The sequence below is a fragment of the Saimiri boliviensis genome, chromosome 8 (assembly GCF_048565385.1).
Source record: "Saimiri boliviensis isolate mSaiBol1 chromosome 8, mSaiBol1.pri, whole genome shotgun sequence".
Classification (NCBI taxonomy): Eukaryota; Metazoa; Chordata; class Mammalia; order Primates; family Cebidae; genus Saimiri; species Saimiri boliviensis.
The window spans coordinates 4,459,262-4,476,047 of record NC_133456.1 but is presented as its reverse complement, the minus strand read 5'-3'; the positions used below and the strand labels follow the sequence as shown (position 1 = coordinate 4,476,047).

General features: G+C 37.7%; 1 protein-coding gene across 5 annotated transcripts in view; it reads right to left on the bottom strand.

Moving 5' to 3' along the window:
- DNAH12 (dynein axonemal heavy chain 12) overlaps positions 1-16,786 on the bottom strand; it is a 260,536-nt gene that overhangs the window by 87,628 nt on the left and 156,122 nt on the right. For all 5 annotated transcript variants that reach the window (XM_074403604.1, XM_074403603.1, XM_074403607.1 and 2 more), the window contains exons 40-43: positions 10,672-10,927; positions 9,201-9,500; positions 8,501-8,679; positions 7,166-7,358 (exon numbers count right to left, since the gene is read on the bottom strand). In XM_074403604.1, coding sequence (XP_074259705.1) covers positions 7,166-7,358; positions 8,501-8,679; positions 9,201-9,500; positions 10,672-10,927 — 928 coding nt within the window. The remainder of the gene's footprint in view (positions 1-7,165; positions 7,359-8,500; positions 8,680-9,200; positions 9,501-10,671; positions 10,928-16,786) is intronic.

The window sequence follows — 16,786 nt, the reverse complement described above, 5'->3', positions numbered from 1 at the left end:
GAATTAACATTTAAGAATACTGTCAAGGTACAATGGCTCATGCTTGTAATCCCAGCACTTTGGGAGGCCGAGGCGGGTGGATCACTTGAGGTAGAGTTCAAGACCAATCTGGCCAATGTGGTGAAACCTGTCTTTACTAAAAATACAGGAAAAAAAATTAGCCAGCCATGGTGATGGACACCTGTAATTCCAGCTACTAGGGAGGTTGAGGCAGGAGAATCACTTGAACTCAGCAGGTGAAGTTTGCAATGAGCCAAGATTGTGCCATTGCACTCCAGCCTGGGCAACAGAGTGAGACTCTGTCTTAAAAAATATACATATTAATTATATGCTGGTAATATTATGAAAATCCTTACATACATTACATAATTTAACCATAACAACCTAGGAAATAGGTGGTATTATCCAAGTTTTACAAATGAAGAATCTAGAAAGTGATATCAGCAATGGTCTAGGAAGCTCTAGACCCTTGCTCTCCCCTGAAGACATTGAATTAGCAATATACAGTTACCTTTGTGAGAACTTTAGAAACTAGTTAAGTTGCTGCAGCACCCAGAAAAGAGCACAAACAAGAGAAGGGACTGTTCCCAGAACCGTAAGACAATATCTCACATTTTTCTCACTCTAGCCCCTCCCCCAACTGGGTGTAGTGTGAGGAGATCCAGAGAATACCATCCAAATCCTGGCTCCTTGCTTGGGACAGAAGGAATATAGTTGAGCTTGAGCCCAGCATACTGGCTTGTGTGAGGGCTGTTTCACCTGCCTTTGAGTGCTGACAGGAACGATGGCCTATTTTGGATACCAGGTTGGAGGCCACTGTGAAACAGAGGTGAGTTCCCTGGTGGGTTAGAGCAGCAGAGGCTGCAGTTCTATAGGCAGGCACCAGAGGGAGGAAGAGATCAAGGGCAGAGGAATACAACTGAGTCAGCAACTGAAACCTCCTGAGAAGAAACAGAAAATTAAGACAATCAAAAGCTCTCATACATGCTACAATAAAAACACACATACAACCTCAAAGAAGACACATCCCCATAAAATTTCTGAAAGGTCCCAGAACCTCTACATTGATTGGTGAAGGTCTTTCCTGCATGAGGCAAGTCATAATGATTGGGAGGGGTAGCTGTATTTCAAATTGTCAACTCTTAACAAAGATCACAAGGGATGCAAAGAAATAACTGTGGCCCAATGCAAGAAACAAAATAAAGTTCCAGAAACCAACCATAAGGAAAGGCAGATCTATGAATTGACTAACAAAAAATTTAAAATAACTACCTTAAAGATGCTCAATGAACTGAAAGGAACACAGAGCTAAATCAGGAAAACAATGCATGAACAAAATGAGAATTAGCAAAGATACAGAAACTATAAAATATAAATAGAAATTCTGGACCTGAAACATACAACTGAACTAAAACATTCTCTAGAGGGGTTCAACATTAGACTTGATCAGGTAGAATCAAAAGTCAACTCACTTGAAAACAAGTCACTGGAAATTATTGGGTTAAATGGACCAAAACCAAACCAAACAAAAACAATAAAGAAAGGCGAAGCAAACCTAAGCGATTTATCGTTGGTACACCATCAAGTAGACCAATATATGCATTATGGAAATCACAGAATGATAAAAGAGAGAGAAGGAGAGGACAGAGAGCTTGTTTCAAAAAATAATGGCTGAAAATTTCCCAAATCTGAGGAAAGAAGTGGACATAAAATTTCCATTTTATGGAAGATCAATGAATTCCAACTGGGATGATGTCAAAGAGATCCACAATGGGAAACATTATAATCAAACTTTCAAAAGTCAAATACAAAGAGAAAATCTTGAAAGCAGCCAGAGAAAAGCAACTTGTCATCTACAAGGGCACTACCTTAGGATTACCAGTGAATTTCTCAGCAGAAATTTTACAGACCAGAAGGAAGTGAGGTGATATATTCTAAGTGTAGAAAGAAAAAAAACCTGCCAACCAAGACCACTGTATCTGGTAGAATTGCCCTACAAAAATGAAGGTAAAATTAAGACCTTTCCAGTTAAACAAACACTGAGGGAGCCTTTATCACTAGATCCGCCCTACAAGATATGCTAAAGGGAGTCCTTCAAGTTGAAACCAAAGAACCTATAATGTAACATGAAGCCATACAAAAGTATAAAGCTCTCCAGTAAAAGTAAACATGTGGACAAATAGAGAATCCTGTATTACTGTAATTTTGGTGCATAAATCTACTTTTAATTCTGAAAGACAAAAACATGTCTTATAAACATACGTTAATTAGTACATAATATATAAACATACGTTAATTAGTACATAATATATAAAGATACAATTTGTGAAATCCAGAATGAAAAATGGGGAAGGGGTAGAGCTATAAAGGAGTAACATTTTTGTATGCAGTTCAAGTTAGGTTGTTAGCAGTTTAAAATAAATTGCTGTAACTTCAGGTTGTTCTATGTAATAGCAATGGTAATCACAAAGAAAATGTTGAATATAAACAAAAGGAAATGAGAAGGGAATAAAGAACGCCCCTACAAATAAAAATTATCAAAACATAAAAGGCAGCAGTAAAAGAAGAAATGAGGAACAAAGAAGCTGCAAGACACACAGCAAACAAATCTCAAAATGGCAATAATAAATCCTTCCCTATTAGTAATTACATTCAACGTAAATGGATTAAATTCCTTAATCAAAAGACATAGAGTGGCCAAACAGATTTTTTTAAAAAGATACATTAACATGCTGCCTACAAGAGACTCATTTTAAATCCAAGGAAATATATAGGCAAAAGAATGGAAAAAGATATTCCAAGTAAATGGTAAGTAAAAGAGAGCAGGAATAGCTATACTAGTATCAGACAAAATAGATGTTAAGTCAAAAACAACCACAAGATAAGAAAAATATTATATAATGACAAAAGGGTCAATTCACCGGGAAGATATAACAATTACAGTTGACCCTTGAACAATACAGGTTTGAACTATGTGGATCCACTTACATGTAGATCTTTTTCTGCCTCTGCCACTCAAGACAACAAAACCAGGCCGGACATGGTGGCTCAAGCCTGTAATCCCAGCACTTTGGGAGGCCGAGGTGGGTGGATCACGAGGTCAAGAGATCGAGACCATCCTGGTCAACATGGTGAAACCCTGTCTCTACTAAAATTACAAAAAAAATCAGCTGGGCATGATGGCACGTGCCTGTAATCCCAGCTACTCAGGAGGCTGAGGCAGGAGAATTGCCTGAACCCAGGAGGCAGAGGTTGCGGTGAGCCAAGATCACGCCATTGCACTCCAGCCTGGGTAACAAGAGCGAAACTCCGCCTCAAAAAAAAAAAAAAAAAAAAAAGGCAACGAAACCAACTCACTCCCCTTCTTTCTTTTCATCCTCAGCCTACCCAACATAAAGATCATAAGGATGAAGACCTTTGTGATGATCCACTTCCGCTTAAGGAATAGTCAATATATTTTTATTCCTTAGGAATTTTGAAGTAACATTTTCTTTTATCTGGCTTACTTTATTATAAGAATATACATAAAATACATATTAATCAACGATTTATGTTGTCAGTAAGGCTTCTGGTCAACAGTAGGCTATTAATAGTTATGTTGTGGGGAAGTCAAAAGTTGTATGTGGGCCAAGCATGGTGGCTCATGCCTGTATTCTCAGCACTCTGGGAGGCCAAGGAAGGAGGATCATTTGAGTTCAGAGGTTCAAGACCAGACTGGCCAAATGGTGAAACCCCATCTCTACAAAAAATACAAAAATTAGCTGGGTGTAGAAGCATGCACCTGTAATCCCAGCTACTCAGAAGGCTGAGGAATGAGAATTGCTTGATCTTGGGAGGTGGAGGTTGCAGTGAGCTGGTATTGTGGCACTGTACTCCAGCCTGCGGCAGAGCAAGATTCTATCTTGAAAAAAAAAAAAATAGTTACATGTGAATTTTCATCTGTGTTGGGGGCTGGTGGTGTTTAAGGGTCAACTGTACAAATATTTATGAACCAAATCACAGACACCCTAAATACAAGAAGCAAACTTTGAGAGAGTTGAAAGAAGAAATGTACAGCAACAAATATAGTAGAGTCTCCCCTTATCCATCAGGGATACATTCCAAGACCCCCAGTGGATGCCTGAAACAGATAGTACTGAATCCTTTATATGCTATGTTTTTTTTCCATACATGCCTGTAAGTTTAATTCATAAATTAACAAGACATTAACAACAACCAATAATAAATAAAACAATTATAACAATATACTGTAATAAAAGTTATGTGAATGTGGTCCCTTCCACTCTCAAAATATCTTATTGCACTGTACTCACCTATTTTTGGACCACAGTTGACTGTGGGTAACTAAGACGCAAAAAGAAAAGCCACAGGTAAGTGGGGACTACCATAATATTAAGAAACTTCAATACCCCATCTTCAGTAATGGACAGAACACCTGCAGAAGATCAGTAATAGAGGACTTGAACACTGTCGACCAACTGGATCTAACAGATATATACAGAACACTCCATCCAACATCAGCAACACACATACTCTTCTCAAGTGCACATCAAACATTCTCTAGGATAAACCATGTTAGGCCACAAAACAAGTCTTAACACTTAAAAGAAATCATAAAAAGTATCTGTCCTGATCACAATAGAACAAAACTAGAAATCAATACAAAAAAAATTTAATTCACAATATATGAAAATTAAACTGTTAATTATTAATCTTAACCAGTAATTTAAAGAATAAATCACAAGGGAAATTAGAAAATATCTCGAGACAAATGAAAACAAAAACAAACCAAAACTTGAGGGATGCAGCAAACATATTTTTAAGAGGGAAGTTTGTAGCTGTAAACACCCATATTAAAAAAGAGAAGGCTGGGCATGGTGGCTCACACCTGTAATTCTAGCACTTTTGGAGGCTGAGGCAGGTGGATTGCCTGAGCTCAGGAGTTCAAGATCAGCCTCGGCAACACCATGAAACCCGGTCTCTACTAACCTACAAAAAAATTCTCCAGGCATTGCAGCGTGCGCCTGTAATCCCAGCTACTTAGGAGGCCGAGACAGGAGAATCACTTGAACCTGGGAGACAGAGGTTGCAGTGAGCCAAGATGATGCCACTGCACTCCAGCTTGGGTGACAGAGTGAGACTCCATCTCAAAAAATAAAAAATAAATAAAAATAAAAGAAGAAAGATCTAAAATCAACCACCTAACTTGAAACCTCAAAGAACTAGAAAAAGAAGAATAAACCAAACCCAAAGCTCCCAGAAGGAAGGAAATAATAAAGAATAGAGTGGAGATTAATGAAATTGAGAATAGAAGATCAACACAAAAAGAAAAAAGAGAAGACTCAATGAAAATCAGAAATGAAAAAAGTAGCATACTTTGGTAGCACAACCAATGCCATGGAAATAAAAAGAATTATAGGAGAATGTGAACAACTGTATGCCAACAAATTGGATAACCTAGAAGAAATAGATAAGTCCCTAGAAACTAAAGCACAGATAGATTTAGTGATATGCTGAAATCATGCAAAGCAGGAGCTAATACTGTATCTGTCTAATTTCAAAGTCCATGTTTTTGCTACCACAAAGTAGTACATGAAGTATGCTGATTTCTAAATCTGTAGTTAATTTGGTAGTAAATGCATCAAAAGTTTTCTTCTAACGTGTAAGCAGGAAAAGAAACAATATAAGTGTAATTTTTCCTTTCATGGCTATGTAAATAGATTTCTTTGATATGAGCTTGAGTTCTACCATTTCCGCCTAGAATTGACAAAGAAAAATCCATTTCTGTATGCTAACTTTTAAGTTGTAGAAATTTATTCAGTGAAAATGAAAGAAGTCCAGCAATTTCTCTCTTCTTTTTTTTTTTCACCTTGTATTATCTCTCTCTGCTGGGTCTACAGACCACTAGGCATAGCATATAAGGATGAAGCCTCAGTATGTACTCCACTATCCTGTTGGTTACTGGGACAGCAATAAAGCTCTGAAGAAACTATTAAGATTAAGGCTGGGCGCAATGGTTCACGCCTGTAATCCCAGCACCTTGGGAGGCTGAGGCAGGCAGATCATGAGGTCAGGAGTTTGAGACCAGTCTGGCTAACATAGTGAAACCCCATCTCTACTAAAAATACAAAAATTAGCTGGGTGTGGTGGTGGAGCCTGTAATTCTAGCTGTTTGGGAGGCTGAGGCAGTAGAATCACTTGAAGTGGGGAGGTGGAGGTTGCAATGAGCCGAGATCACGTCACTGCACTGCAGCCTGGGCAAGTGCAAGACTCCATCTTTAAAAAAAAAAAAAAAAAAAAAAAAAAGGCAGAAAAGAAACTATTAAGATTACTACTAAGACAACAATAATGCCATCCTCATAACCAGGTTCATGTTTCTATCTGCTGGAAACCATATTTTATCTGAAGTAAGTCCTCTCTGAAGTGGAATAAATACAGAGTCAGTGCTATAAACCAGGAACAGAAAGATAAACATCACATGTTCTCACTTTTATGTAGGAGCCAAAAAAGTTGACCTCGTGGAGATGGAGAGTAGAATGACAGTTATCAGAGGCCAGAAAGGAGATGGGGGGTGGAGGAGGATAAAAAGAAGTAGGTCAATGGGTACAAACATACAGTTACAAGGAAAGAAGTTTCAGGGTTCAACGGTACAATAGCATGACTATATTTAACAATATATTGTATATTTCGAGAGAGAAGATTTTCAATGTTCCCAACACAAAAAAGATCAATGTTCTACATGATATCCTAAATGTGCTTACACAATAGTTATTCATTCTACACATGTATCAAATATCACATGTGCCTCATAAATACGTACAAATATTACATATCAATTTTTTTTTTAAGTAGCAGCAGTGGTGACAGTGTGGTGGATAAGATGAGTCAGAAAGCCTTGATCTGTTGTGTGTCACATGCCACTCAGCTTCCGTAAAAGAGACAACCCACCTGCTTCATTGCATTGCTGTACCTATAAAATGAGATCATATAGGTAAAAGCTAGGTAAAGCACTCAAGGCAGAACTCAGCACACACAGTAGATGCTCTAGGGACAGTATTATCATCATTGCTGGAGTTGAGTATACAGCTACACAGGCTGGCTCTAACTTTACAAGTAAAATAATGACTGCTTTCATTTTAAATATTAGGCTTCTTGTTAATTTTACCTTCATATCCTCTCTCCATTCATTCATACCATAGCTCTTAGAAATTTCTGGTTGGAAAATATGCATTTTTGCCATGGATGTAGCCAGACGAGTTAAAGATTGACGACCACTTCCTCCAAGTCCAACCAGCAAAGCATTTCCACCAGACTGCTTTAGAACTCGACATATTCTTGATAAATGTTCCAAAACATACCTACCACAAAATAAAAATTTTATTATACATTATAATACCAATGTCAATGTATATTTACATGTAACTATTGTTTTACTTTCCTAGAATAATGTGACTTTGCTGTCCCGTATATTACTATTCCAATTTTAAAGAGTTTACTATCAAAAAGTGTGTGATTTTTCAAAAGTAGTTACAAATGGATCATTTGATGTAGGGGAAAACTAATTAAAAGCTCAAATTCAGGAAATTTAATATATAAGTTATACAAATAAAATGAAATATTAACTGCTTATATGGCAGTATATTAACATTTTTATTAAATACGTTTCTTCAGTCTCTTAAGATTTCTACGTGGGAAATGAAAGATCAGTTACCTATAAAAAAACAAATTCAGAAAAGGAACTTAGCTTCACTGATAACTAGGTTAATTAAAATTAATCCAATAATGAGATACCATTTCACTCTCCTTAGACCAGAAAATCTTACAATATCTGTCAATCCTAAGCATCAGCAAAGGTGAGGAAAAATGGAAGCTCTCAAAAAAAAAATCATTTTTAAAGACATTTTGGCAAAGTTTAGCAAAGTTGAAGATGCTTATATGACACGATAATCCCACTTACGAGAAAACAGCCTAGAGAAATTCTCACACATGTACCCAAAGAGACATGCATGTGAATTTTCAAAGCCTTTTTTATAATAGCAAAAACTAGAAGTCACCTCAAATTTGTCTCAGAAGAATGACTACATTGTGGTACAATTATATAATAGAATGCAATATAGTAGTAAATATTCATTTTTCTGTGACTCTCACAATATGGAGTAAGAAACTATCAGAAGATTGTATCCAGTATTATACCATTTATAAGCAGTTTTAAAATATGAAAATAAGACTGCATATGTATTTAGGAATATAGACATGTATAGTAAAAGTTCTAAGAAACACAAGTTTCTTTTCACTACTACACGTATGACACAGGATGCAGGAGAGGGGATGGCTACAACAGGGAACTTCAAATACATTACTAACGTTTTATGTATTATGCTGGATAATGGGTACAAAGTTATTCACTGTATTTTTCTTTACACCTTTTGGCACATTTAAAACATTTGTTAGTAATATTTTATAGATAGCAATGACAAACATCAACACCAAACATAGGTACCTAAAAATGACAAGATTCATTCTTGTTTTGTGAGTTTGATTATACTCATCTAAGCACTGGTCCACAACATCATTAAAATGATGAGTATTTGGAATCTCAGTATAAAGTCTCTCATCTCCTTCAAGGTCAGGATTCATATAATCACCAAACATGAGATTTCTTAAGTCTTCTTCAGTTACCTATAGAAAAGAAATTTTCTATAGGTAATAGAAAATTACCAAACATAAAACATTTAAAAATACATTTAAGAAAACATACAAAATTTTTGCTTCATCCACGTTACAAAATGATTTTTAAACATTAGGGTAGTAAATAATATACTTATAAAATTAATACCTGAAAGTATATCCTTAGAAAATAAAAAGAAAAGTAAGATTTTCTATCATATATGTTTTGTTGTCGTTAGGCTAGAGAAGTCATTCTGGATGACTCCCATTTATTGAGTAGTTATTAAGTGATGGTCATCATGTTAAGCGCTTTATATCTATTATATCATTTATTCCCTATCACATAAGGTGTTCTTTAAGTAAATTCTATGTTGCATACATTGCTATGAAGATAAATCTTCTCAAAACAAACACCTATCTACAAGGAAAGCTAAAAGAGTATGTTCATTAAAAAATGATTTTTAAAAAGATAACGTTAACAATTCATGTATTGTACTGCTTTAACTTGATATATTCTTAATCACTGTACTCACTGGTGCATTTTGTTTCCTCAAATGTGAAAAGATACTATCAAATGATTCCTTAAAATGGTCCTTTATAACAGTTTTAGTTAACTGGAACAGCCATCTTCTATCATCATCATTAATCAGGCGGTCGTAAAACACTCGGAGAACCTCATGCACAAACAGACGGATCATAGTGTGTTTGCTCTGCACAGAGTCTCTTTCCATGAGTAAACAGCCACGGATGACACGTGAAAAATCACGCAAGTTGAAAGTATAATGGGATTTAGTGGGAGTGGGTAAAAGGTTTTCCATGGATTGTTTATAAATCTGAATATGAAAAAAGCAACAAAGCAAAAATAAAATGCTTATAATCAGCAAAGTCATATAACCAATGGAATGTTATACAAAATATTTGCTCTATCAGATTATATTGGCTTGGGCTGGACGCGGTGGCTCACACCTGTAATCCCAGCACTTTGGGAGGCTGAGGGGGGCAGATCACCTGAGGTCAGGAGTTCGAGACCAGCCTGGCCAATATGGCAAAACCCCGTCTCTACTAAAAATACAAAAATTAGCTGGGTGTCATGGCGCACACCTGTAACCCCAGCTACTCAGGAGGCTGAAGCAGAAGAATGGCTTGAACCTGGGAGGTGGAGGTGGAGGTTGCAGTGAGCCAAGATTGCACAATTACACTCCAGCCTGGGCAACAAAGGGAGACTGTTTCAAAAAAAAAAAAAAAAAAAAAAAAAAAACAAAGATTATATTGGCTGAGAAAATTACATAGTACTAAGCCTAACATGGCATATATGTTTATTTTGGCTTATAGCACTCAGCCAGGCATCATGAAGTTAAGGGAACTTAATATCCGATTCCATCCAAGCCCGTCCAAATAGAAACCCCATCTCTACTTTTATTGCCCAGTTATTACGGTTGTGCCATTTAAAGGTGAATAATTTTAGTGATTAAAAAACAAAGCCTCTGGAATGTCAGATTACTTGCTCTAAGTCATATAGCTAGGAAATAGCAGTCAAGGCCCAACCCAAGTTAGATTCCCTGATTTCAAATCCTGTGATCTTCCCATTCTCTGGTCTTCTGAACAGTTTCTCTGACACCAAAGATCAAAGTAGATAGCTAAGTGGGAAACAATGTTAAAAAATAAAATAAGGCTTTGGGAGGCCAAGGCGGGTGGATCACGAGGTCAAGAGATCGAGACCATCCTGGTCAACATGGTGAAACCCCATCTCTACTAAAAATACAAAAATTAGCTGGGCATGGTGGCACGTGCCTGTAATCCCAGCTACTCAGGAGGCTGAGGCAGGAGAATTGCCTGAACCCAGGAGGCGGAGGTTGCGGTGAGCCGAGATCGCGCCATTGCACTCCAGCCTGGGTAACAAGAGCGAAACTCCGTCTCAAAAATAAATAAATAAATAAAATAAAATAAGGGCCAAATGAGGGCAATATGTAATATCAAAACATTTACACTGCTTTATTGACTGACCTCCATAGTCCCATTAACTATCTGGTTCCCAATTACAAAGTACTCTGGAGGAAATTCACGAGTTCTAAGGTAGAATGCTACAATAGACGAGAAGATTCGGACCATAGTTTCATCACTAAAAGAATTAATACTGCAGACGTTGAAATGTCGAATAAAACGGGGAGTAACTGGATTTCTTCCACCACCCGGAGGGCCCATTGCAGCAATCAGCTCTATGTCCACCAGTGTGATTTTACTTGTGTCCTTGAGGTCGTACCTTAGAAAGCACAAAAAAATTTTTTAGATAATCTGTTTAAATAATTTGTTATAAAGATGGAATGAAATATAGATCTCCCAAGAAATTTAATCAGATTTTAGCTTCTCTAAAAGGAGTAACTTCAGATAACACTTTGAGTAGGATAGAATTTTTTTAAAAGTAGAATTTCATTTCTCCCCTCCATGACCGATTCTGTTACCCAGATTCTGGGTATCTGGAATGACCCTTCCTCTTACTTTTCACTCTATTTCCTAGTAGTCTTCCTTGCAGTTCAGCTCTCCATTTCTCCTTTATTAGTCAAGATCTAGAAGCATAGATGAGTGATCAGTCCTATTTGTAGCTGTTTGTAGATAAGGTGACTGTACCTCATTTTACCTAGGACAAGTCTGGCTTGTGCTTGTATTGAAGTAATTATTTATAACACTCCCCTTTTACTCTCAGAAATGCCACAGTTTGAACACTAATTTATATAGTCTAACTGGTTATAGGAATGCCCTGATTTTCTTTTTCTCATCTCAAACCATAACTTCAGAGTGGATACGATGTCTAAATAGGACCTATACATTTTGTTATAGAAAGGGACCCATTAGGGAAAAATGGATGAAACAGCTGAGTTGGAACCACTCAGAGTAAAAGGCTGCTACTGTCAATAAGTCATCAAGTCTTTAGTATTGAAGCTATTGCACACTCAGACAACCAGACATACACATACAAAGGCTGGGGGAGGATTCTATCTAGCCAGTCCTTAGGCTAAGAGCATGCTACAAAGTATGAAAGCAAGGTTTTTGGTAACAACCCTAATAATCATCAATGGAAGATCAGTTAAGTAAATTATGGTGACATCCACATAACTAATATTAAAAGCCAATAAAATAAATGAGTAGACGAAGATGCACTGATATGGATATTCCAGATAAATATGTAAGTGTAAAATAATTTCTAAAACATCACACGTAATATGAACCTATTTTCAAACGTAAAAATATATAGAAAAAAATTAACTCAGGAGGGTGACTATCTCCTGAGATAATCACAGTGATTATCTCAACAATGGTTATCTCCTGGAAGCAGAATTCTTAGGGCCTATAATAACAAAAATGCATCTGTAAAATATGACTTAGCTTTGAAATTTGTCTGCCCTTGACTTCCGAGGAGGGCAGATCACGAGGTCAAGATATCGAGACCATCCTGGCCAACATGGTAAAACCCCATCTCTACTAAAAATACAAAAAAAATTAGCTGGGTGTGGTGGTGTGCATCTGTAGTCCCAGCTACCTGGAGGCTGAGGCAGGAGAACTGCTTGAACCCGGGAGGCAGAGGTTGCAGTGAGCCGAGATCGCGCCACTGTACTCCAGCCTGGTGCCTGGCAACAGAGCGAGATTCTGTCTCAAAAAAAAAAAAAAAAAAAAAAAAAATCATAGCATAATGAGGAATAGAAAAGTACATTTAAGAGAAGGAAATTAATTATTCCTCCTAATTAAAAGGTGCTGTATCTTGCAGGTTAGAAACTAATGACATCACCATAAATTGGTGTGGGGAGAATGGAAGGGTTATCCATGAAATTGCTGTCGGAAACCAAGCCATCTCAAATATACGGTTGGTAGTCCCAAGCAGCCATAGAAAATATAGAGTTAAACACGGTAGAAAAATGGGTGCTGATTATGGTTACTTAGGTGGGATGCTACCCACAAATTCTTGACTTGGGGGAATGGTACTTTGAAGGATGTAATCGTTAAGTTATTTTCAATAATTAAAACTAATAGTTGAAGTGTAGGCATGTCCCATTTTATTTCACTTCATTAAGCTTTGCAGATACTGTGCTTTTTTTTTTTTTTTTTTTTTTTCAGATAAGAGTCTTGATCTATTGCCAGGTTGCAGTGCAGTGACACGATCTCAGCTCACTGCAACCTCTGCCTCCCAGGTTCAAGCAATTCTCCTGCCTCAGCCTCTCGAGTAGCTGGGACTACAGGGCATGCCACCATGCCCGGCTAATTTTTGTATTTTTAGTAGAGATAGGGTTTTACCATGTTGGCCAGGATGGTCTTGATCTCTTGACCTTGTGATCCACCTGCCCTGGCCTTCCAAAGTGCTGGGATTACAGGTGTGAACCACCATGCCCAGCTGATACTATATCTTTTACAAACTGAAAAAGGTTTTGTTTTTTTGAGACAGAGTCTTACTCTGTCACCCAGGTTGGAGTACAGTGGCATGATCTCAGCTCACTGCAACCTCCACCTCCCAGGTTCAAGTGATTCTCCTGCCTCAGCCTCCCAAGCAGCTGGGACTACAGGTGTGTGCCACCAAGACCACCTATTTTTTTGTACTTTTAGTAGAGGTGGGGTTTCACTGTTGTTAGCCAGGATGGTCACGATCTCCTGACCTCATGATCTGCCCACCTTGGCCTCCCAAAGTGCTGGGATTACAGGTGTGAGCCACCATAGCCTGCCAGTTTTGTTGTTGTTGTTTTTAAGAGAGAGAGTTTCACCCTTGTTGCCCAGGCTAGAGTGCAATGGCACCATCTCAGTTCCCACAACCTCCATCTCCTGGGTTCAAGTGATTCTCTGGCCTCAGCCTCCTGAGTAGCTGGGATTACAGGAATGTGCCACCATTCCCAGCTAATTTTGTATTTTTAGTAGAGACAGGATTTCTCCATGTTTCTCTGGCTGGTTTCGAACTCCTGTCCTCAGGTGATCTGCCCATCTTGGCCTCCCAAAGAGCCAGGATTAGACATGAGCCACCATGCCCAGCCTGAAAAAGGCTTTTAGAAACCCTGTGTTGAACAGATCTACAGGCACCATATTTCCAGCAACATTTGCTTACTTCTGGTCTCTGTGTCACATTTTGGTAATTCTTGCAATATAGCAAACTATTTTTACTATTGTTATGTCTGGTACAGTAATCTGTGATGAGTGATCTTTGATGTTACTATTCTAATTGTTTTGGAGCACCTTGAATTGCACTTATATAAGAAGAAAAACTCAACTCGTAACTGATAAATGTGTGTGTTCTGACTGTTCCACTGACTGGCTGTTCCCATCTCTCTCCCTCTTCTCAGACTTTCCTATTCCTTGAGATACAATATGGAAGTTAGGCCAATTAATAATCCTCCAAGCTTGGCATGGGGGCTCACACCTGTAATCCCAGCACTCTGGGATATTGAGGTGGGTGGATCACTTGAGGTCAGGAGTTTCAGACCAGCCCAGCCAACGTGGCCAAACCATCTCTACTAAAAATACAAAAATTAGCTGGGTGTGTGGTGGTGCATACCTGTAATCCCAGATACTTGGGAGGCTGGGGGATGAGAAACACTTGAATCTGGGAGGCAGAAGTTGTAATAAGCCAAGATCACGCCACTATACTCCAGCCTGGACAACACAGTGAAACTGTCTCAAAAAAGCTAAAAAACCAAAAACCTCTCAGTAAACTGAAAATAAAGGTAACATCTTCAACTTGGTAAGATGTTAATAACCTTACAGCTAATATCAAATGACGAGACTTGCCAAGCTTTTTCACCAAGATCAGAAACAAGATAAGAATGTCCTCTCTCACTTCTCTTCAACATCGTACTAAAGGCTAGCAATAAGACAAGAAAAAAAAAAGGTAGACTAGGAAGAAAAAAATGAAACTGTCTTTGTTTGCAGATAATGTGATGATCTATAAAAAAAAAATATGAAAGAACTACAAAAAACTCCTGAAACTAATAAGTGATCATAGCAAGCTTGCAGAATAAACAGTTAACCTGTAAAAGTTAATCACTTTTTCATACACCAGCGATAAGCAAGTGGAATTTGAAATTAAAAGTACAATATCTGGGCCAGGCACGGTGGCTTACACCTGTAATCCCAGCACTTTGAGAGGCTGAGGCTGTTGGATCACTTGAAGTCAGGAGTTCAAGGGTGGTCTAGCTAACAGGGTGAAAACCTGTCTATACTAAAAATACAAAAGTTAGTTGGGCATGGTGGCACATGCCTGTAATCCCAGCAAATTGGGAGGCTGAGGCAGGAGAATTGCTTGAACCCAGAGGCAGAGGTTGTAGTGAGCCAAGATCACACCACTGCACTCCAATTGGTGTGACAGAGCAAGACTCCATCTCAAAAAAAAAAAAAAAAAAAAAAAAGTACTATACCATTTACGTTAGCACCCACTCCCAGTGAAATGCTTAGGGATATAGCTAACAAAATATATAGAAGATCTATATGAGGAAAACTATAGAACACTGATGAACTAAATCAAAGTACTAAATAAAGAGAGATACTCCATGTTCACAGATAGGAAAACAATGTTATGAAGTTCTTCCAAACTTGACTGGTAGATTGAATGCAATCCCAATCTAAATCCCAGCAAGTTATTTTTAGATGCTGAGAAACTGATTTTAAAGTTCATATGGAGAGGTCAAAGGCCTAGATTAGTCAACACTATTGAAAGAGAAAAACAAAGTCAGAGGACTGACACTACCCAACTTTAAGGCTTACTATAAAACTATAGTGTCAAGACAATGTGGTACTGGCAGAAGAGACAAATAGGTCAATGGAACAGATGGAGAGCCCAGAAATAGACCCAATATAGTCAACTGATCTTTGACAAAGGAGCAAAGGCAATATTATGGAGCAAAGATAGTCTTTTCAACAAATGTTGCCGGTCACAGTGCCTCACACCTGTAATCCCAACTACCCAGGAGGCTGAGGCAGAAGGATTGCTTGAAGCCAATATTTGAGAACAGCCTGGAAAACATAGCAAGACCCCTGTCTTTTAGAAGAAAACAAATATTGTTAAACAACTGGACATCCACATGCAAAAAAATTTATATACAATTTACACTCTTCACAACAATTAACTAAAAATGGATCACAGGCCTAAATAATAAATGCAATACTATGAAACTCCTAGAAGATAGCATACGAGTAAACCTAGTTGAACTTGAGTATGGCAATGACTTTTTCCAGACACAACACCAATGGATTAATTGAAAAACTGGACTTCATTAAAATTAACAACTTCTGCTCTGCCAAAGACAATGTCAAGAGAATGCGAAGACACATCTGACTTGGAGAAATAATTGCAAATGACACATCTGATAAAGGACTATCATCCAAAATATACAAAGAACTCTTAAAACTCAGTAAGTAAGTAAAAAACTCAATTTAAAAATGGCCAAAGACCTTAATTGACACCTCACCAAGTAAGATACACAGAGGGCAAATAAACATATTAAAGGATGCTTCTTATCACATGTCATGTCATCAGGGAAATGCAAATTAAAACAATGAAATACCACCACATACTTATTAGAATGGCCAAAATCTAGAACACTGACAATGCCAAATGCCAGAGAAGATGTGGAGCAACACTGACTCTCATTCGTTCCTGATGGGAATACTAAGTGATATGGTTATTTTGGAAGATAATTTGGTGGTTTCTTACAAAACTAAACATATTCTTACCATATTGTTCAGCAACTGTGTTCCTTGGTATTTATTCAAAGAAGCCGACAACTTACGTTCACTTAAAATCTGTATGCGAATGTTTAGAGCAACTTTATTCATAATTGCCAAAAACATGGAAGCAACCAAGATGTCCTTCAGTAGGTTAGTGAATTAGTCAAGTGTGGTATATCCAGACAATGGAATGTTACTTAGTGCTAAAAAGAAATGAGCTATCAAGCCATGAGAAGACTTAAAGGAAACTCAAATGCATATCACTAAATGAAAGAAGCTAGACTGAAAAAGCTACATACTGTTTTATTCCGACTGTCTGACATTCCGAAAATGGCTAAACTATAGAGAGAGTAAGATCAATGGCTCTCTTACAAAGGGGCTGGAGTTGGGGGAGGAATGAAAAGACAGAACACAGAGTATCTTT